Below are 24188 nucleotides of genomic sequence, written 5' to 3' on the forward strand. Positions count from 1 at the left end.
TTTTTTTTGCGTTTTTCTCCTTTATGTCCATTTTGAGCTTTCTTATTACAAGAATATCTGAAAAATCCATATCATCCTTTTGCTCCAAGAATTCCTATTAATGTTTCAGCCAACTCCAGTACGGTCTGAAACGGTACACGATTGTTTGTGACGCACTCTTCTTCCTCATCCCCCTCACTTTCACTCACCACTTCGCAGCTGATTGCCGAGTTCCCGTTCACGCTTTTATTTACTATTTCGTCATCAGTTAAAATGTGATGCCCAGGCAATACATCGTCAGTATGAAGTCTCTCCTTAATGTTACTTTCATCCACTTCTACAAAATGAATGTTATTTTCAATAGTCTTCAGGATAACTTTGATCATCAATCCCTCATTTTCACCTTCATCAGTGAACCCATGAAAATCGTCGGCGAGCTCTTCAACATTAACATACAATTTTGATGTGATGTTCTGAGCAGTTCTGGGCAAGATAGCGCGCTTCTTTAAGATTGAGTTTTTTCCAGAACTCAACCATCGACGTTTCTTCGGAAAGTAAGAGGCCTAGCAATTCCCGCTTATAATGCACCGTAACGGTTGCAATGACACCTTGGTCCATCGGCTGAATTAATGAAGTTACATTAGGTGGCAAATAGGAAACAAAAATGTTTCCATCCTCTGATTTCAACTCTGTATCAACAGGGTGAGAGGGTGCATTATCAAGAAAAATGATGGCCTTCAATGGCATGCCTATGGACACCAAGAAATCTAGAACCCACGGAATGAAATTATTATGGAACCATATTGCGTGTCATCCGTGCAGATTTGTTATGACAATAATCTACTGGGAAATATTTCATCACTGTTCCTTTGAAAGAATGCAGATTTTTGGCTTTACCAACAACAGCTAATGTTAATTTGTGGTCGCCACTAGTGTTCGCACAGCACAAGATGGTAACGTGCTCTTTACTAGATTTGTGACCAGGAGCTGATTTCTCTTCAGCAGCTGCTAGTGTTTTGCGGGGTAAGCACTTTCAATAAAGTCCAGTTTCATCAGGGTTGTACACTTGAATTGGAACGAAATTGTATCTCTCAATTATGCGCTTAAACTCGTATCTAAAGTTTTCTGCTGCACTGCTGTCACCACTTAGTTTTTCTCCTTTGATGTTTAATTCTCAAATGCCATTTCTGTCCTTGAATATCTGTAGCCAACCATTAGACCCTGGTGAGGACCCTGGAGCACCATCTATTTGTGAAAAATTTGTGCCTGCCTTGTTCTCATTGGACCACTAATAGGTACACCTTCGCCTCTCTTTTGCTGAAACCATGTGAATAACGCAGCATCCAGTTCTTTCAAAGATGATGCTTTCACTCTTTTTCTTTTAGCGAGTCCATGCGAACTGTCAGAACTCTCCGCAAACCGCAACACTGTCTTTATTCTTCATTAGGTCCTGCACTGTTGTCACACCCACACCAAACTCTGATGCTAAATTTGAGACTAGTTCACCTTTCTTTAACTGTTCGATTATATTAACTTTATTTTGTATGGTTAAAACTACATGTTTTCTTTTTACTGCAGGTTTTGATCTCAACATTTCTCGGCTGTTAGAATAGAAAATAAATGTTCAAATTTATCAGTCACTCTCTGATTTCCTTTACTTAGCGCTACAGTACAGAATGTAGCCTACCTGTCTACTAATAGCGGAGGAGGACTATGACGGACCGCTAGGCTGGTTTCAGATTCCTGTGCATTGTGAAATATTTACGATGCAGTAGACTGTGGCGAAAATATTTAACACTGACAGAGAACAATATGAAAGATGTGGGAATACTACTTCAAAGAAGATGGCCTAATGACGTCTACACAAACTTCAATATAGCCTACGACACCAGCATTTCAACCAATATTATCATCTTAAAAAGAACCAGGCCATATGTAAATACTTCAAAATTTATAAGCATATAAATAGAAACTTCAAGAACCAACGACCACTACCAATGCTCAACTTTCTTCAAGCTTTTAACAACACACCCTTTGACACTCAAATGGAATGTGCTTTCTGATTTTTGTCTTTACTATAATATCTTTTAACACATTGCTGACCAGATGCTTGAGCTTGTCACATACCCTGTGGACCGGACATTTTTCTACTAAGCATATTAGGGTGCACTTGATTATAAAAATGTACATAAATATTAAACCAGTCAAGATTTTATCTTTAAAGTTGGTGGATCTGTCTTTACAAAACAATCTTCAGCGACAATTCCTAACACATCATTAATGTTTACATCGTTGTTGTCGTCAGAATCACTTGAATAAATAAGCACACTAGGTAAATTACGGCTAGTAGAGGCTTGAATATCATTTCCACTATCACTCAAACATTCAGCTTCCACTAATTCATTATCACTATATCCATTTGAACGATCATTGGCATATAATTCTTCTAAAATATCGTCGTCAGCTAACACCATATTCCGCGGGCGCTCCATCTTGTCATTGACTGAACCGGCAGAAAGAAAGTCTACGTTTCGAAACTAAATCAAAGAATAAAAGAGGCCGTGAATAAAAGAAAAGTGGCAGATATACATCTACAATTTATTCTACTCAATGTGCAAGTCCGAAATAGTTCAGTATATGGTCAAGAGATGTCACAGGAAGACCGAAAACAATATCGTGAATAAAACCGAGATCAAAGAGGATAGAATAGAATAGAGATGAAACTCAATGATAAATTTTGGTTCCAAGCCACTTGGCGCTAGTAGTTTTAGTCTCTTTTCCGAGATAGCGCCACAGTATGCATTCTGGTCACCGCCGTCTCAATCTCTATATACTGCCTGCTCTATGCTATGCGGTTAACATGCTTCTCAGCGTGAGCTCTTAGTGTCACAAACCTCCGCTAGGGGCGCCAGCTAACGCACCCAACTTACATCCGTACCCACGTTGTTGAGTTCCAGTGCGTTTGCATCGAGTATGTGTGTGTCTCTGGTTGTAAAATGATGAATTTTGTGTTCCTCTCTGTACAGTATATCATAGGAAGAAATCCGAATTCTCCCCCCCCCCAAGTAATGAACTTGGGGAAAATTGGCTTAATGCTATCAAGGCAAGCATCAACCAAGGGTAGTCAATGGATTCCAACCGATTATTCTCGTGTTTGTAGCCTGAATTTTAGAGATCGAGATAAAAGAAAAAGTAAAAGAAAAATATATTGAAGCCAGAGAGCGTGCCTAGTCGGTCTTCGAATTATCCCCATTACCTTCAAACCAGAAAATAGCTCCACGAAAGACCAGACAGCGACAAGATATTTCTTGGGAAGAAATCTTGATGAAACAAGCTCTTCAACCGCGGGAAATACATTGGAGGACGAGTACGAAATTCATGCGAACAATGATGTCTCAATTCAAATCAATATTCAAACGAGTAAGAATTACAGCAGTGATCAGAAAATCACACAGTAGAGGCTCCGATCGAGAATTCTGAGACTGCGATAACAGCTGATGACTAACCATAATGAAGTTGTAACTACAGAGAAAATTCGAAGACAACCCAGAAACTGATCGTCTGGATAAAGTAAAGGAAACAGCTAAATATAATGAAAAAAGACCATTCATATTTAAAATCAAATCCATAATTTTCGCAAGACAAAATCCACGCGGTCAGAACAAATCACACGGTACTATGTGGCGTGAAGAAACGGTTAAGAATATGGGAGGACTTCTAGTCTAGTATCAGCTCCGTCACAAAGTATTCTGGACAGGTATCCTCAATGGAAAATGTTGATAGTGTTTGTCGGGATTTCCCAATTAGTGAAGGAAAGACTTAGAGCTGAATGTAAAACTCTCAGACCAACAGAAAGAAGTGTAACAATGATTGCTGATTAAATGGCTAATTAGGTACGGCTCCTCTACGACTCAACCAGTCGTAGAACCAGTTTGCGTGGTCAGTGGTGAAGGTGTATGCAGCACAGATAATGAAAAATCTCCTGCTCTCGCGAATAAACTGTTGTGTTTTCTTGTAAACGGACTTTCCTCATTAAAGATTTAGAAGTCTCCGATCGATCCCTTTTAGTTCAAAAATGATTAATGCCGTTGACTGACAATCATAGAGTCAATTTTTAAACATTTTGGAGGGGGAAAAGCGAGAACGTGTGTAACTCATCCATTCTATCGTAGTCGTAAGCTTCTTTTCAGTTTTCACTATTACCATTTGATAAATGTGAGGTCCCGGTTCCTAGACAGTGAAATGACAGCAATGGCATCATCACCTCTAAATATGTGAAAGAAATTCATCGCCTCCAGAGAGACTTGACATCCAATCCTGTTCGGTATTACGAAGAAATAGAGTGATCTGGAATTGATGAATGTTCTGCTGCACAAATATTTTCCTAGCAGTCAGTGCTGCTATTCGCTTCATGAAAGAAAACCATGCCCGTTTATAAATACACGCTTAGAGTTTTCATGCGCGGAATCGACGGTGCGCTTCATGGAAGGAATTTACAAATTTTTCACATTTCACGATGTCATTGACAGAACTCAGCACATTCGGCAAAACAATCCAGATTGTGTGCATTTCTATTCACCTTACAGTTTTTGAATGCTGATTTCATCGAGACGTTAAAATAATTCAGTTGGAATCAAACGTGAAAAACTGAAGTGTCTGACTAATTAGATGGCAGATGCTGTCTCGCTAACTGTGCAATCTATAGTGGAATGTGTCTCTTATCTGTTACGAAATCGGTTATTTTATGTTCTCACTAGATGTTTTTCTGGTGACGCAATAGAAGCTCTATTTAGTGCTGTGAGATTGGGTGGTGGATATAATGACATGACTTACGCACGCACTGCATTATGTGCTATAAAAAGTTTCCTGAAATCTGGTTATGAACAAAGGGTCAGTGAAATAGTGATATATATTTTTTTTTTTGCGTCCACTGCTGGTAAATAACAGCAAGGACTGAAAATGTGCTCCATTACTCGTGTCGAGAAAATTCTGAAATTTTTATGTACCATGCAGTAGTGGGGTGATCCTAATATAACTACTGTAACTGGTAAGATTGTATACATTTTACGTATCTATATCTTAAGCCAAGCTCAAATGTGAAATGTTAGTTTCTGTATGTGCATTATCTTCTCAATTAGTAACGTGTTAAGGATTATTTTTCTTTTTTTATTGGTGTTGGTGACGAACTCTCATTTAACCAACATGTGGTCTGGGTGCGGTAAGTGCTGTCATCTACAATGTCACCGTAAACGCAATTCTCGCGGCACAGAGCAGGCAGTATACAGAGATTGAGACGGCGGTGATTCTGGTGCAATACCTTAGTATTACTATCAACAGATAGCGCAGAGATTTAACATCCGGCGCAGTGACGCACATCCGGGTATGCTTACGGCTCCTCTCCCCTCCTTTCCCTGCCACTCGCACCCCCCCCCCCCCCCAACCTTGGCGATAATAATGCATTTCTACTACTTCCATTCCCAATACATTGTAATTCATATATTTTTATTTCCAAGTACTTACTACGTTGTAAATATTGATCTGATACCCCTAGTTCGTATGGCATACTATGTTACTGAGAACATAACCACACACCTCAAAGCAGCTTTAACTTCAAGTGAATGATTGACACATTAACACAAAGCTGATATTATAATAAATAATAAATCCCTTCGTAAGCAAGACAATAGAGCACACCATATGCAAGACAATGGGGTATCACATCAATATCCAAGTACCACATGAAAATAAAAATAACAGAATTAAATGCACTGAGACAGGAAATATATAGAACTACATTAATAGAAGCGTTCAGCTTTCAGCCCCTGATGTGTACTCAAACAGGAAATACAGGATTTCAGGAGGACTGGCGAAGATATATTTCAAATAAACAAGCACAAGGAACAAAGATTTACATCACAAGCACATGAGCACTTGGAATTCAAACAACACAAATACTGTAGCATCATGGGAACTATCGATTAAAATCGATATAAGTTCGAACAAGGTTAATCGATTGGGTAAAGTCGAATTCGATGCAATTCAGCAATATTATCTCCACAATGCTTGACGTTTTATGACTAATTAATTTCTGAGAAGTGCCCACTGATTGAAATACTTGAAATACTTCACTTCGAGACAAACTGCCTTTAATTATTAACAACGCTCATTTCATGCTTACTTGCATGCCATCTACAGAACGTGTATATAACTATTTACACGTTATGAATGACCTCCAGCACCATCTAGAAAAAGAGACTGAAACTACCTGAAGCTAGCTATAGATTGGAACCAAAAGCCCTATTAGAGTTTCACGCCCCTGACCGAGATTTCTCGGGGCCCGTCACCTATCGCTGGCGAGCGTACTACGAGATTTCTTAGGGCCCGTCACCCATGTGTTAATATCAGTGTTGTGATCTTCAAATGAATGTCATCCTTTTAGACTCAAATATTAACACAATAGTGTTAAGTAATAGTATACCACATTTTATTTTGTATTAGTTGTTTAACGATCTCCAATCCATTTTACAAGATATAGTTTTTAACAGTATTCATAAGTCATTCCCAATCAGGTACCTGATCTATTCATAAAGTAAAATATGGCTGATGATGCCTACGATTGATAGGCGAAACATGTACCATCTAATGTATTAATTTTATGGTTAACATTTTGATAAGGACAAAGTCCTAACTATAAAGATTGTATTGTATTGAATAGGTGGGAGAACACTATAAACATTCTAGTGTTACTGAACACAAATACTTTCAATATGGACCAAAAAATGAATTTTATCACATGTAATTACCAGTACCTGACAATGTTTTGCATGGTAACAGCACAAGGCAGCGAGTTGTTTGCAAATGGCACAGCCGCCATTGGTCTTCCGTTCGCAGATACTTGTGTGCTGAACCAATCTCTTCATCTTGTGACAGCTGGGCAAACAGTTTGCATCTCGGCACAGACAAGCATGCACCAAAATCTTGATACACCACTTGATCGACAGTAAACTTCCCTCCTGGAGAGTATAATACCATATGACTCATTTATATAACAAACAACATAATTGATAAACTAACTTGCTTGTGATTATTTGCAGCAATTTTCAAAAATATAATGTCTGCATGTTAAAAACTAAAACAGGAAGCATAAGTGAATTGTTAAACGGCTTGTTTCTCTTATAATGAAAGAGAAGGCAATACTATAACTAGAGAAAAGAATAAAATTTAAAAATCCAACTAACAAAACAGATTTTTAATAATGGACAATAGATGTAATGTCTCAGATAAATGGTTCAAGGAAGTAAGGAAGGATCTCAACAGCATGGGACTGAATCAGGAGGACATCTCTAACCGATCAAAATACAGATCAGTGATCGATAACTTTAAGGGCTTCCACGATGAGCAAAAGCAGAACAACGACTGGACAGAAGAAAAAAGATAGGCGGCCAGAGAAAGAATGCAAATGTTTCTGGATTGCAAAAAAGAAGGGAAAAAAAAGTTCCAGAAATGCCTTATAGTTACTTGACGTAGTCTCTAATGCCCTAAATGAGAAAAAAATATTTTTATTGATTTTATTGATTTATCAGAGAACAACAACAATATTGTGCTTCATAGCAGGCACATGCTGTACTGTGGCTCTTATGATGTCACACAAGTAGGTGAACAGTTCTGTACATCCGATCCATGTAATACAAACACACATCACTCATGCGATATGACTATGTTTAGTAGTTAAGAAATGCCTGCCTCTATAGCAAAATGGTTAGCTGCCGTCCTCAGCGGCCTGAGTTTGATACCCGGTACTTCCAGAGATTTAAGAATGGCAGGAAGGCTGGTATGAGTTAAATGGTACGTGCAGCTCACCTCCATTAAGGGTGTGCCTGAAAAGAGTTGCACCACCTCTGGATGAGAACATGAGTTTACTTTAATTAAGAATTATTCACAGATGTTGGATTAACACTGTGATCATTTAAGTCAGACCAGTAGAGGTAATTTTTGGAGAAGTAGGTTTAAAACAGGATAAAAGCAGTCAAATCATAACGACTGTTTTACTTGTCAGCGTACCAAACAAACTGTTCTATGCGTTAATAAAAACATGGAGACAACTAACCTACAAAATCAAAATTACCAGTAAGTTAATAAAAAGATTTATCTCGACACCTTCAGATATCCAAAATTACAGCAAGCTTTCCTGTTGTCTTTTATTACTTTTCCTTCCTGCAACTTCTGGCACTATGCTTCATACAATTAGAGATAACATATCTAACCTAAGCAATGCAGTTTCTCTTCCTTGTCAGGTTAATACTGATGTGATAAATGTAACGAACGACTTGAAATATACTTAAAAATAAAGGTCCGACTTTCAACACTGCAATTATTCAAGGAATACTTCCAGACACTAGGTATCAAAAGTACAATTTCTAACGTTCCCAACCGATCAGCTAGTGGGTTGGTCAGTTTGTATAGTACAGCTTGTATTATGAAGGTAGTAGCAGCAGCAGGTCTTTCGCAGCACTACAATAACACAACAAAATGGTATTTCAGATTTTAATAAATTAACAACAACAGTGCAATAACAACTTCCTTCTGACAGTGATGTGTCAATGCCTGTTGCTAAGCAAGTTTTGTTTCAAATTATGTTCAATACATACATACATACATACATACATACATACATACATACATACATACATACATTATCATTATAGACTGTTATGCCTTTCAGCGTTCAGTCTGCAAGCCTCTGAGAATTTACTAAACGTCGCCACAATCCTCGATTTGTAACTAGTGTTGTGGCCTCATTTAGTTCTATACCTCTTAACTTTAAATCGTTAGAAACCGAGTCTAACCATCGTCGTCTTGGTCTCCCTCTGCTTCTCTTACCCTCCATAACAGAGTCCATTATTCTCCTAGGTAACCTATCCTCCTCCATTCGCCTCACATGACCCCACCACCGAAGCCGGTTTATGCGTACAGCTTCATCCATCGAGTTCATTCCTAAATTAGCCTTTATCTCCTCATTCCGAGTACCATCCTGCCATTGTTCCCACCTGTTTGTACCAGCAATCATTCTCGCTACTTTCATGTCTGTTACTTCTAACTTATGAATAAGATATCCTGAGTCCACCCAGCTTTCGCTCCCGTAAAGCAAAGTTGGTCTGAAAACAGACCGATGTAAAGATAGTTTCGTCTGGGAGCTGACTTCCTTCTTACAGAATACTGCTGATCGCAACTGCGAGCTCACTGCATTAGCTTTACTACAACTTGATTCAATCTCACTTACTATATTACCATCCTGGGAGAACACACAGCCTAAATACTTGAAATTATCGACCTGTTCTAGCTTTGTATCACCAATCTGACATTCGATTCTGTTGAATTTCTTACCTACTGACATCAATTTAGTCTTCGAGAGGCTAATTTTCATACCATACTCATTGCACCTATTTTCAAGTTCCAAGATATTAGACTGCAGGCTTTTGGCACAGTCTGCCATTAAGACCAAGTCGTCAGCATAGGCCAAAGTGCTTACTACATTTCCACCTAACTGAATCCCTCCCTGCCATTTTATACCTTTCAGTAGATGATCCATGTAAACTATGAACAGCAAAGGTGAAAGATTACAGCCTTGTCTAACTCCTGTAAGTACCCTGAACCAAGAACTCATTCTACCATCAATTCTCACTGAAGCCCAATTGTCAACATAAATGCCTTTGATTGATTTTAATAATCTACCTTTAATTCCATAGTCCTCCAGTATGGCGAACATCTTTTCCCTCAGTACCCTGTCATATGCTTTCTCTAGATCTACGAAACATAAACACAACTGCCTATTCCTCTTGTAGCATTTTTCAATTACCTGGCGCATACTGAAAATCTGATCCTGACAGCCTCTCTGTGGTCTGAAACCACACTGGTTTTCATCCAACTTCCTCTCAACGACTGATCGCACCCTCCCTTCCAGGATGCCAGTGAATACTTAGCCTGGTATACTAATCAATGAGATACCTCGATAGTTGTTGCAATCCTTCCTGTTTCCTTGCTTATAGATAGGTGCAATTACTGCTTTTGTCCAATCTGAAGGTACCTTACCAACACTCCACGCTAATTTTACTACTCTTTGAAGCCATTTCATCCCTGCCTTCCCAATGTACTTCACCATTTCAGGTCTAATTTCATCTATCCCTGCTGCCTTATGACAATGGAGTTTATTTACTATCCTTTCCACTTCCTCAAGCATAATTTCACCAACATCCGTTTCCTCCTCCCCATGAGCTTGGCTGTTTGCAACACCACCATGATGATTTCCTTTTACATTGAGATGTTCAAAATATTCTCTCCACCTCTCCAGTGATTCCCTGGGATCTATTATGAGTTCACCTGAATTACTCAAAACACTGTTCATTTCCTTTTTTCCTCCCTTCCTAAGATTCTTTATTACTGTCCAGAAAGGTTTCCCTGCTGCTTGACCTAGCCTTTCCAGGTTATTACCAAAATCTTCCCATGACTTCTTTTTGGATTCAACAACTATTTGTTTCGCTCTGTTTCTTTCATCTACGTACCAATCTCTGTCTGCCTTGGCCCTTGTTTGGAGCCATTTCTGATAAGCCTTCTTTTTACGTTTACAGGCTGCTCTCACTTCATCATTCCACCACGATGTTCGCCTTTTCCCATCTTTACACACAGTTGTTCCTAGGCATTCACTTGCTGTTTCTATTACAGCATCCCTGTATGCCACCCATTCACTTTCTATATCCTGAACCTGCTTACTGTCTACTGTTCGAAACTTCTCACTAATCATATCCATGTACTTCTGTCTAATTTCCTCGTCCTGGAGATTTTCTACCCTTATTCGTTTGCAGACAGATTTCACTTTCTCTACACTAGGCCTAGAGATACTTAGTTCACTACAGATCAGATAGTGGACTGTATCATTAAAAATTCCGCGAAAAACTCGTATATTCCTAACAAATTTCCTGAATTCAAAGTCTGTTAAGATATAGTCTATTATGGATCTTGTACCCCTAACCTCCCATGTGTAGCAGTGAATAGCCTTATGCTTGAAGAATGTATTCGTAACAGCTAAACCCATACTAGAACAGAAGTCCAGCAAACGCTTCCCATTCCCATTAGCTTCCATATCTTCCCCACATTTACCGATCACCCTTTCGTATCCTTCAGTTCTATTCCCAACTCTCGCATTGAAATCTCCCATTAGCACTATTCTATCCTTGCTGTTGACCCTGACCACGATGTCACTCAATGCTTCATAAAACTTGTCAACTTCATCCTCATCTGCACCCTCACATGGTGAATACACGGAGACAATTCTTGTCCTAATTCCTCCCACTGACAAATCTACCCACATCATTCGCTCATTTACGTGCCTAACAGAAACTATGTTGCGTGCAATGGTATTCCTGATAAAGAGCCCTATCCTTCCCTTTCTAACACCCGCCAAGTACACTTTATAATCTCCTATCTCTTCCTCATTATCTCCCTTACCCGAATATCACTTACTCCTAGCACATCCAGATGCATCCTCTTTGCTGACTCAGCCAGTTCTACCTTCTTTCTTCCATAAGCCCCATTAATATTGATACCTCCCCATCGAATTCCATTTCGTTCGCCAAGTTGTTTCCAAGGAGTCCCTCGCCTGTCAAATGGGAGTGGGACTCCATTACTCCCATAGGTCCGAGGCTTGCTTAAAGTGTTCTGAGCTCGGTAAATTCATGAAGCAGGATGCTGCCCTACTTGCACATAGTCTAAGTGAGGATCTCTCCTCTAACGGGTTATGGACCACCGGTGAATTGTATAGTCCTAGCCACCTGAGCACAAGGAGGGCCACGACTCAGAATATGTCCGAGATGCTCACTCCCATTCCATAGCAACTGGTATCCCAACTCTCAGGACCACTTACTAGGCCACTCAGCCGTTGCCCATGGTTCACGAACTAGGACGTGACTACAGTAAAGCAGCTTTCAAATTTAAAGTTGTGTCGTTTGTGGAAAAACAAGGTGTGAAGTCAGCAGCCAGGAAATTTAATGTGCAACTTAGCATGGACAGACAATGATGCAACCAAAAGGAGAAACTGGAAACAGCAAATAAAAGCGTATGATCTTTTTGTGGGACAAAAACAGGTAAATATCTCAAGATTGATACCGAAGTGCGATAGACTATAAATCAGTTAAAAATAAGGGTTTTGCTGTAAGGGAAGACATGATTTGACTCAAAGCAATGAGAGCAGGAAAAAAAATGGTTGATTTTCAGCTGGTAACAGTTCCAATGCAGAAAGGGATAGGTTGCACTTTTCTTGTGGAGAAATGGTCCGAGTTTGAGAAAAACAACCTTCTGCCACAAACTACCTTGTGATTACACAGATAAAGTCACGGCTTGTCTTCATTATATTATTCAACAAAGAAAGGTGCATGACTACTTGCTTTCTCAAAATGGCAATGCAGATCAAACACTGGCCTATTTTGATATGCCCCAGAGCACTAGGGCCTACGATTAATTAAAACTGTTCTTCTAACATCATAGCCAGCCCCGTGTTGTAGGGGTAGCATGCCTTGTGCCACACTCGAATGGCACGCCCATAAGTATGATGTTTCTTATTGGTAAATGTATTATTACGGCCTCAATACAAACGACTTAAGTACTTCTGCCGATGTACTAGAGAGGGCAGCACCCTCGTTTGTAATGACGGAAGGTCGTTGCTTTTACGAGACGAGCAGTGTTATCTCTTAACTGCACTTCCTTGCCTTGTTTTTATTTGTGATGCTATAACCATGGAGCCCTCACCGATAGAAGTAGCCTTCCTGTGCTTTAAATGGCTTTTTAACTTATTCAAATATGAGGTCTTATTTGCGTCCTACTTTGTCTTGATTTTTAATATTTCAGGTACGTGCAAACCTTGTTTTAACTTTGATATTACGATGTTGTCCCGGTATTCTTCAGTTTTAACCATAGCTGATTGATATATACTCTTCAGCTCTGCTGCATGAATGAATGTGTGCTTGTTGATGTGTTGTGATTATGAAGTGTTGGTAACTGGGTCTCAATCTTGTTCTATTAATGTGCACTGCATGCTATAATATTTCGCCAGCTGTTGTATGAATGCCCCCCCGTCTCGACTTGAACTTCATTCACGTCGTACGGAGCGCCTGTGGTAATGAGTTTGTGTACGGGATTCCTAGGATCTCGTTGTTTAATTATCTGTGTGGTGCACGCTGCTACTTGATTTACACGAGGCCTGATTAGTGACCAGGTGAATCACAGTGGATGAATTAATTTCAACTGTGATAAGTGGAGCGGCCGCTCATATTGTTGGTTGTACCTGCGTGTGTGTGAATGCTGGGATGTGTGTTGATGAGTGAGGAAGGGGCAAAAAGTTGATATATCAGCCAGCTCAATTTTTATTTTAATCTTGTTTCAGTACCTCATGTTTATTCTTGGCACGATATTATTTATTTTTGCCATGTCCCCACCTTGCGCGTTTGCTTGCCCAAGGGGCCGCCATGTTTACTTTTTGTAGTTTTAGTTATGCCCATGCCTGCGATCCTCTTTGATTTATTTTTGTTGCTGTGGTTCAGAGATGTTGGTCTCTGTCCCATGCTGATACCTTCATTCTTTTAGTTTTTCTTCTCCGTTTTGTACACTGACTTAGCAAATGTCATGGGAAGTCACCTAATAGCATGTGGGGCCTCCTCTGGCCCTGCGAACTGCAGCGAGATGCCGTGGAAGTGAGTCGACAAGTCCCTGGTAGTCCTCTGGACGCAGCTGACACCAAATCGTTTGCAGAGCGGCCGCCAATGCTGGTATGTTCGTGGGTGCAGGATCCATGGCAAGGAGCCTGCATTCCAGGACATCCCAGATATGCTCGATAGGGTTCATATCGAGGCTCCTGGGTGGCCATGGCAGTTGTTGGACCTCCATTGCAAGTTCCTGGAACCATTCCCGGATGACATGGGAGCGATGTGGCGGCGCGTTATCATCTTGAAACACCGCAGAACCGTCGACGCCCGATGACGTTGGGTTAACAGTGGCACCCGTGTGTGGCGCCGGCTCCCATACCCCATAGAACCCATGTTCTTACGGATTGTCCACAGGGAGACATGTCTAGCATGGCCTGTGCTGAATTGAGCCATGATTTGTTGCACGGCTGCCCGCCTGTCACTATTGACAATCCGTCTCAGATGTCGCCGGTCACGGTCATCGAGGGTGGCTGGACGGCCGGTCGTTCGTCTGTTGTGGACGGTGACACCCACATTCAACCATTCACGATACACCCTGGACACGGTTGATCGTGTGAAGCCGAATTCCGACATCACTTCCGAAATTGCACTTCCCATCCATCGGGCACCGACCACAATACCCCGTTCGAACGGTGTCAGCTCACGATGACGTTCAATGTTACACCTGTCACATGCACCACCACTGCTCACAAAGTCTCCTATACAACTGCCGCTAGCACAGGGGGCGTGTGGTGCGCAGACAACACACCTGCGCATTAGTGCTCCGCTATCCCAGGACATTTGCTCAGTCAGTGTACTCCACGACTCATGTGGCAATGAATGAGCCATGACTATTGTTGTTGTGTCGAGAATGAGATGTAAACACTCCTACGTTAAAAATGAAATGAGTCTCTGAAAGAAGGACCGAGTTAGGCCGTGTTAATAGTAATAATATTGGTGATAATGTAATATGGCTCAATTTAAGACATGGAGCTTGTCACAATTTTCCTTATTATTCTTGAGCGTAATAATGTTGAGCTCCTACAACGATGTTGTAAAAACCACTGAAGAAGGTATGTTCATGTTGAAATTATTTTCCCTTTTTAATCATTGGCTTCAATTTTCTTGTTTGTTTTCATTTTATTTTAATTCATAACAAACCCTTATTTAAATCTTATTGGCATTTCATTGCTAGTACTGTTTGAGTCATATCCTTTATTGATTTATGATTAAAACCGTTTCCAGTTCAGGGCTGTGTCAATCGCCTTTCCCAGATAGCGGCCCCGGTCTCGAAAGCCAAGAATAACGGCCGAGAGGATTTGTCGTGCTGACCACACGACACCTCTCAATCTGCAGGCCTTCAGGCTGAGCAGCGGTCGCTTGGTAGGCCAAGGTCCTTCAAAGGCTGTAGTGCCATGGGGTATGGATTGGTGGATTGTATTGAATTGTATTGTATTGAAAAGGTGGATCTATAAATATTATAATAATATTTGTGATATACATCATCTTCAATATGGAACCAAAATGAGAATAGTTACTTGTAACATACCACTTAGTCAAGCAGCCCGTTTCCTTTCTCCCAAGTCTTCCCAGCCCAAACTTTGCAATATTTTTGTAATGCTACTATTTAGTCGGAAATCTCCCAGAACAAATCGAGCTGCTTTTCTGTGGTTCTTTTTCCAGTTCTTGAATCAAGTAATCCTGGTGAGTGTCCCATACACTGGAACCATACTCTAGGTGGGATCTTACCAGAGACTAACAGTATATGCCCTCTCTTTTACATCCTTACTACAACCCCTAAATACCCTCAACCATGTGCAGAGAGCTGTACCCTTTATTTACAATCATATTTATGTGATTACCCCAATGAAGATCTTTCCTTATATTAAGAGCTAGGTACTTACAGTGATCCCCAAAGGGAACTTTCACCCCATCAACACAGTAATTAAAACTGAAAGGACTTTTCCTATCTGTGAAACTCACAACCTGACTTTTAACCCCGTTTATCATCATACCATTTCCTACTGTCCATATCACAACATTATCAAGGTCATTTTGCAGTTGCTCACAATCATGTAACTTATTTATTACTCTATACAGAATAACATCATCTGCAAAAAGCATTACCTCTGATTCCATTCCTTTATCATACCATTTATATATATAAGAAAATATAAAGGTCCAATAATACTGCCTTGAGGAATTCCCCTCTTAATTATTACAGGGTCAGATAAAGCTTCACCTACTCTAATTTTCTGAGATCTATTTTCTAGAAATATAACAACCTATTCAGTCACTCTTTTGTCTAGTCCAATTGCACTCATTTTTGTCAGTAGTCTCCCATGATCCACTCTATCAAATGCTTTAAACAGATCAATCGCTATACAGTCCATTTGACCTGATGAACCCAAGATATCTGCTATATCTTGCTGGAATCCTACATGATGAGCTTCAGTGGAATAACCTTTCCTAAAACCAAACTGCTTTCTATCAAACCAGTTATTAATTTTGTAAACACGTTTAATGTAATCACAAAGAATGCCTTCCCAAAGCTTACATGTAACGCATGTCAAACTTACTCACCCGTAATTTTCAGCTTTATGTCTATCACCCTTTTCTTTATACACAAGGGCTACTATAGCATGTCTCCATTCATTTGGTATAGCTCCATCAACAAAACATTAATCAAATAAGTACTTCAGATATGGTACTATATCCCAACTCATTGTCTTTATTATATCCCCCAGAAATCTTATCAATTCCACTTATTTTTCTAGTTTTCAACTTTTGTATCTTATTGTAAATGTCTTTGTTATCATATGTAAATTTTAATACTTCTTTAGCATTAGTCACCTCCTCTATCAGGACATTATCCTTGTAACCAACAATCTTTACATACTGCTGACTTAATGCTTCTGCCTTTTGAAGATCCTAATATACACACTCCCCTTGTTCATTAATTATTCTTGGAACCTATTTCTGCCTTACAGTACCTATACATACCATTCCATTTTTCACTAAAATTTGTATGACAGCCAATTATGCTTGCCATCATGTTAGCCTTAGCTGCCTTCTTTGTTAGATTCAATTTCCTATTAAGTTCCTTCAATTTCTTCTTACTTTCACAGCCATTTCTAACTCTATTTCTTTCCAGTCTGCAGCTCCTTCTTAGTCTCTATATTCCTATATTATAATAAGGTGGTTTTTACCATTCCTTATCACCTTTATTGGTACAAATCTGTTTCCACATTCCTCAACAATTGCTTTAAACCCACCCTGTTTACATTCTTATTTACAGTTTCCTACTGATCATATTTACTTTTTTTAAACTGCCTCATGTCTGCTTTATCAGCCATATGGTACTGCCTAATACCCCAACTCTGAAAACCTTCCTTTCTATCACATTATTTTTAACTACGACAAAAACAGCTTTATGATCACTAATACCATCTATTACTTCGGTTTCTCTATAGAGCTCATCTGGTTTTATCAGCACCACGTCCAGGATATTTTTCTCTCTAGTTGGTTCCGTCACTTTCTGAATCAACTGTCCTTCCCATATTAGCTTATTTGCCATTTGTTGGTCACGCTTCCTGTCGTTCGCATTTCTTTCCCAATTGACATTTAGTAAATTCAGATCTCCTGCTACAATCACATTCCTTTCCATGTTGTTTCCCACATAGCTGATTATCTTATCAAATAATTCTGAATCCGTGTCAGCGCCACCCTTTCCCGGTCTGTACAGTCCAAAGACATCAAGTTGCCTATTATCTTTAGAAATTATCCTTACACCTAGAACTTTTTCGTAGCTTACAAATTCTTCTTTCACTCGAACAAATACTCCCCCTCCCCCACTCCTATACCTCTGTGATACATACTCCAGTTCCGTGAGTTCTGAATCCATTATATTATTTCTCAGCCATGATTCAACTCCTATTACAATATCTGGTAAATATATATCTATTAAATTACTTAATTCCATTCCTTTTTTTACAATACTTCTACAGTTCAACACTAACATTTTTATGTCATCCCTACCTGACTTCCAGATATCTGTACCCTTATCACCGCTCCCTAGATAACCCGTTTCCCTGAATGTACCTCCCTATTACCCTTCTAAACAAATTTCCTAACTTAGGCCTATACGTACCACTGTGGTTTAAGTGAAGGCCATCTGAGCGCAGATCCCTATCTCCTATCCACCCATTAGTATCTAGAAATTTCTCTCCCAGTTTCCCACATACCCACCTCCATAGTCTCATTTAAATCCCCAATCACCCTCCAGTCAGTATCCCTCCTACACAGTATTCCACTGATAACAATCTCCGTTCCTTAAACTCACCCATGTTTTATTTACCAGATCTCCAACTATGTTGGTACTTATACCAGCTTGCCTTACGTTGTTGGTACCGACGTGAAACACTACCACCTCTTCCCCTCCTCTTTCTCTTCTACTTTTCTCAACATCTGCTTCAACCTAATTCCTGGATAACACTCTACCCTGGTTCCCTTTCCTTCACACACTTTCCCCACATGCATAATGATGGAATCCCCCATGGACAGAGCCTCAACCCTACCCATCTCTTTTGATCCCGTCCCCTCCTGGTCAGCCCTATCTTTCCTGATAGCTGCAGAAGCTACTTCCTCCTCCCTTTTCTCCTCCCATGACCCTGTTCCATCTGTCTTTTCCTATCCTTTACTCTACATTTCCCTTTCCTACCTTTTCTCTTCCTCCTACTTCCACACATTTCAGCAACAGTTCCCTGTTCCTCATCTTCCCTCTGTTGTTCTACCTGGAGTGACTCATACCGATTTCTCACAGACACCTGTCCTGAATTCTGATCCTGAATAGAGCTCTTAGCCTCCAATCTACTTCCCCTTAGAACATTAGACCACCTGTCTTCTGGAATGTCCTTCTGTTTATATTCTTATTTACCGTTTTCCACCGATCATATTTACATCTTTAAAACTGCCTCATGCCTGCTTCCCATGACAAATGTTGGGATCGCACGACTTGCATGACGTGACTGGGATCAAAACTTAGGAACAGGTGCCTAGTTCCATTAGCTGGATGTCGTATCTCATGCATACGCAATGCTTCCTCAGCATAATGTTTCGAACATCAAACATTCACTGGAAACTTGTGAAATGAAATTCCACTACCCTTAAATTCTTGTGAATAACAATTCTCACAACATTATCAAAGTCATGTTGTAGTTGCTCACAATCTTGTAACTTATTTATTACTCTATACAGAATAACATCATCCGCGAAAAGCCTTACCTCTGATTCCATTCCTTTACTCATATCATTTATATATGTGGGGAAAATTACACTCAACGGAACACAGAATTATGAGACATGTTTCAAATTGAAAGTACGTGGCCAACAATTAGGCTATATATATTATTATAACACCATGTGAGCGTCATCGAGAAACGTGTTTAAACTGTCATTGAGAGTAGGAGAAAGTGTTGATAATAAGCAAGATATACTGACAGGCAGCGGTATAGTCATCTTCACTAAATGAGATAAAGTACGTCTGGGTACATCGTAAGCCGGACATTGAAAGATGATGTGATTTCTATCACTATTAGACAAACCCCACACACAGGGAGCACCGGGCGAGTTGGCCGTGCGCGTAGAGGCGCGCGGCTGTGAGCTTACATCCGGGAGATAGTAGGTTCGAATCCCACTATCGGCAGCCCTGAAGATGGTTTTCCGTGGTTTCCCATTTTCACACCACGCAAATGCAGGGGCTGTACCTTAATTAAGGCCACGGCCGCTTCCTTCCAACTCCTAGGCCTTTCCTATCCCATCGTCACCATAAGACCTATCTGTGTCGGTGCGACGTAAAGCCCCTAGCACACAGGGAGCTTGTGAAGCAAGATGAAAATGGGTTTTATATTAAGGGAACCTGCAATTCCCCCCTTTCCTTCCCATCCCTCTTTTACACCTGCTGTAATCTGTACATTGTTTGAGGGAGGCCTACCTTCCTTCCAGTCTTCTGTGAGAATCCTAATTATCTCCCTCAAACTCTCCAACTCCTCCCTCACACCCACAGTTCCTGCACTTGCACTCCTTATGGAAAAAATGAAAAGGAAAGGAAAATAAAATAACTTGTTTTGTGCACCAAAAAAAAAAAAAAAAAATTGAATGGAAAGAAATAATGTCTATGATAGTACTCAAAGATCACACGACAATAAGGTAATTAATATACTACACTACAATACTACTTAGTCGTACTCTATTTTTATCCTACACTGAAAGGAATACACAAGAATTACACAACTCTATTCTGCAGTTAAGCCTATCCTAATTACAACAACAGAATTTGAGTAAGAGAGTTTCTACAGATACCTCTACTATACTACATAAATATTTTACAATAATAAAATAAGCACGCTAATTTCTATTAACATATTACTTGTATACTACTGTACAGTACACTACAATAATTCAGATGTATCCTTATTACAATACCGGTACCGTATGTCACTACTAAGCACAAACAGAAATTAAAATTGCAAGTTTGAAATTTGCACGAACTACTGTACTCAAAGATTACCTACAAAGCTAAATGCTTAGACAGATTATTATTAGTACCATTGTCTGCATTATAATACAAGGCCTTGAAATAGAGCCTGTAAGGCGCTATCGAAGTGGTCAAGATGAAGTTCAATGCACGGCCGCTAAGATCGCTTTCTTGCCCCCATGTCTACCAGCTTCGTGCCTTTGAGTTGGTTGTGAATGTCTGTATTCTTTTGGTGTTAAGCACTCGCAGTTCCAGTCATGGTTTATTGCTGTGTTCCTTATTGTTATTCATGAGAATTTAAGGGTAGTGGAATTTCACTTCACAAGTTTCCAGTGAATGTTCGATGTTCGAATCATTATGCTGAGGAAGCATTACGTATGCATGAGATACGATATCCAGTTGATGAAACTAGGCACCTGTTCTTAAGTTTTGATCCCAGTCATGTCATGCAAGTCGTGCGATCCCAACATTTGTCATGGAACCTGTTTTGTAAATAATGCTACGGTGACAGGCGATCATTTGAGAGGTTGTTTTAAACTTCAGAAATATTTGGTTATGAAGCCGGTAACGAAACTAACCAGAAACATCATTTGCCTGACAAATTTGGAGGAAATGAATGTAGTAAGAGATAAAATTGTATTTTCCTCTGAAACAATCGCTGGTTTGAGAAGTATGGAGGTGGTTTGTCCCGAGAGCATTAAAGACAGAGACAGTTTATAAGAATAAAGCATCATATGGAATGGTTCGATGTGCATGACGTCTGCAACACCTCACATGAGACATATTCCAAGAATGAGAACAAAATGGCATTTTTCAGCATTGAAGATGAATGCCTAAGTCGGTTAATTAATGATTTGCTGTCATATATTAAGAAAATTCAAATGCATCCAGAGAAAGCTAAAATATTCAGGTTAGGAGGGTAACATATCACGCATTGGTCTTGACTACCCAGTTCACTGTGGCCTGCGTAAAATACCTCATAAGTATACATTTGCATTACGTCTTGCCGAGGAACCAACAAACGATTATATCGAGCTCTTCTTCAGCCACCTACGACACAAAGTTGATGGATAAAGAAGCACACTGTAAGAAGCAGTTTACTACAATCAAGAGATTCCCAGATGGATGAAAAAGACAGAAGGCATAGAAGTCATGAGAATGTGCAATTTTTGCAGCTTTCTAGGCACGTAATATCTATCGTTACAAAACCCTGGCAAGGGAAATTACATCAGATCTGTTTGAACAATACTTTATTGTAAAATGTTGGTTAGTATATAAAGATAATTAATTTGCTTCAGGAACAACAGCTACTATGCCTGGTATTTTTGACACTGTGGTAGCTGGGTATTTAGTGCATCAGGCAGAAGAACAGACTGGGTTTTTTTTTTTACAAGTTGCTTTACGTCGCACCGGCACAGATAGGTTTTATGGCAACGATGGGACAGGAAAGGGCTAGGAATAGGAAGGAAGAAGCCGTGGCATTAACTAATGTACAGCCCCAGCATTTGCGTTATGTGGAAATGGGAAACCACAGAAGACCATCTTCAGGGCTGCCGACAGTGGGGTACAAACCCACTATCTCCTGAATACTGGATACTGGCAGCACTTAAGTGACTGCAGCTATCGAGCTTGGTGAGAATAGACTGTTAGGGCTGTTTAGAACATATCTGTGCTCCAGCTACTCGTAGTCCAACATTGTGTCTTATTAGTTTTCAAGGTCGAGGAGCTCTCAGATAATCGAAATCATCGTTTGTGGCACTTCTGCCATGCACGATGGAATTTGTCACCTCTGCTATGCAGAACTTGGCTGGAAGACAGTTACTAAAAATGTGTGCGTTTCTCTGAAAGAAATGTTCATCAGTGAAATTAAGTGTAGATAGTGTAAAGACAACATATTATTTCTTTTTCAACTCCGAAAATTTCTGAGACGTCTATCAGACAACATTACTTCGAACCATTCAAGTAGAAGAGAGAGAGAGAGAATTTAGAAACATTATAAGAGCCCTTCAATAAGAAAGTTTTAAAACTTTAGTGATCTATCCAAGCCAATGAAGCACCGCCCTATTAATAAGGTACTGTAAATACTGACAAAGACATTCAACTGTTTTTATTTAGGATATCATTAAGGGGCTGATGCCTAAATGGTCTGACACCGAGGTTAGCCGGTTTGAGTCCCGTTGGTCGAAACAATTTTCACCATCAGAATGTTGGCTGACAGGGTAGGGTAGGGGAGGTGGTGGTATACAATTTCTAATCACTAGATTGTGTGTCAAAAGCCTGGGTTAAATTCCAAACCTCTCCACAGTGCTCATATGGAGTGAGGGCATATGACGCTGTTGATGGTGATTCGTCCGTCGGATGGAGACGTTAAGCCTTGAGCAGACCCCTTGGTGCTATTCGATAGGAGCAGGCTATGTGCCGGCACCGGGTTTCACCCTCTCCCTACTATCATATATCACGTCATTCATTTCATCTCATTAACTCCTCTGATGAGGTTGACGTCAGGAAGGGCATCCGGTCATAAAAACCCGCCACGACAGATTCATCTCACCTCATACCCGACCCCGTAGGGAAACGGGACAAGGGTTGGACAAACAACATTGACATATACGACCATGCGAACAGAAAGGGGGCAAGAAAGCGATCCTAGTGACTGAATGGTGAACTAAGATGCGCCCGTTTCCACGAGTGTATTTCAAGGCAATGATTAGTACTATGCTCTAATAGATACACAAACAAATATACACATGAATATAACAGGTCCTACTGTACTATCTAAATATACCGTATCTACACTACAATTCTACAATCCGTATAGTTTTTTTTTATTTTTTTTTATTTTGCAAGCTGCTTTGCGTCGCACCGACACAGATAGGTCTTATGGCGACGATGGGACAGGTAAGGGCTGGAAGTGGGAAGGAAGCGGCCCTGGCCTTATTTAAGGTACAGCCCCAGCATTTGCCTGGTGTGAAAATGGGAAACCATCTTCAGGGCTGCCGACAGTGGGGCTCGAACCCACTATCTTCCGAATACTGTATACTGGACGCACTTAAGCGACTGCAGCTATCGAGCTCGGTCGTATATAGATAGTAGCCTTTTTTATATGAATTAGTCTTAATTAGAAGTAGTGATTGACGTAATGCAAATAATTCGGCGGTAAATATAGAACAAGAAGAACCCCTATTTCTTTTCTGACCTCACCTTTTCAAACTCCTGTCTCTCCTTGTCCTCTCTACCATACTAAGGAGTTCAACACCACCTTATGCGGCACGCTGGAGTGATTCTATGTTGATGATGAGCGTGAAACAAATTTTAAGCTTACCTGAGGATCGAAAGGTAATGACCCAACGTCGAGATCCAAACCCAATTTCTCAGTTTTGTGAGAATGACCATCCCGCCCCATCTTTCTCGCAGCACGGTACAAACTTACAAAGCGACAATGAGAATGGCACGATAATTGCCACGCAGTAACGGAACTTTCGAACACAACCGATTGTTTCCGTTTGCATTCGGTTTATCCACCGCCGTCTCGATCCTCCTATACTGCCTGCTCTATGCGAGTTTTTTTGCGAATAGGCTGCGACAAAATTTGTCCGCTAGACGGCAGGCATAGACGCACAATGTTCCAAACTTATTCTAATGATGACAGCCTACAAAACACTATGCAGTATGGTCATATGTTCACTGAAGCTCGTAAATTACATCAGTAATATTATTATTATTATTATTATTATTATTAGAAAAGCGCACGAATGTGCATTACAAAGATCATTGACCGTTTTAGTTTTTGCTATAGTCGCATAGAGATTTGTTGTTGTTTTTACATCTTGTGATGTGATACATGTCACAGAACTGATCACACAGAGAACATTCACATTTTTCATTTGGGTCGTGATAAGACATATTTTTACATATTTTATGGTGGTACCCGTGTACTGCTAGTT

At 40.1% G+C, this 24188-nt stretch overlaps 1 protein-coding gene across 1 annotated transcript in view; it reads right to left on the minus strand.

The window, feature by feature from the left end:
- Nucleotides 1-23715, minus strand: part of LOC136878978 (CREB-binding protein) — a 43029-nt gene extending 19314 nt beyond the window's left edge. The window contains exons 1-2 of the mRNA XM_067152636.2: nucleotides 23567-23715; nucleotides 6789-6992 (exon numbers count right to left, since the gene is read on the minus strand). Of these exons, the coding sequence (XP_067008737.1) occupies nucleotides 6789-6992; nucleotides 23567-23647 (285 nt within the window). The 5' untranslated portion in view covers nucleotides 23648-23715. The remainder of the gene's footprint in view (nucleotides 1-6788; nucleotides 6993-23566) is intronic.
- Between the last annotated feature and the right edge of the window lie 473 nt (nucleotides 23716-24188).

Source organism: Anabrus simplex, chromosome 8 (assembly GCF_040414725.1).
Source record: "Anabrus simplex isolate iqAnaSimp1 chromosome 8, ASM4041472v1, whole genome shotgun sequence".
NCBI classification, from domain to species: domain Eukaryota; kingdom Metazoa; phylum Arthropoda; class Insecta; order Orthoptera; family Tettigoniidae; genus Anabrus; species Anabrus simplex.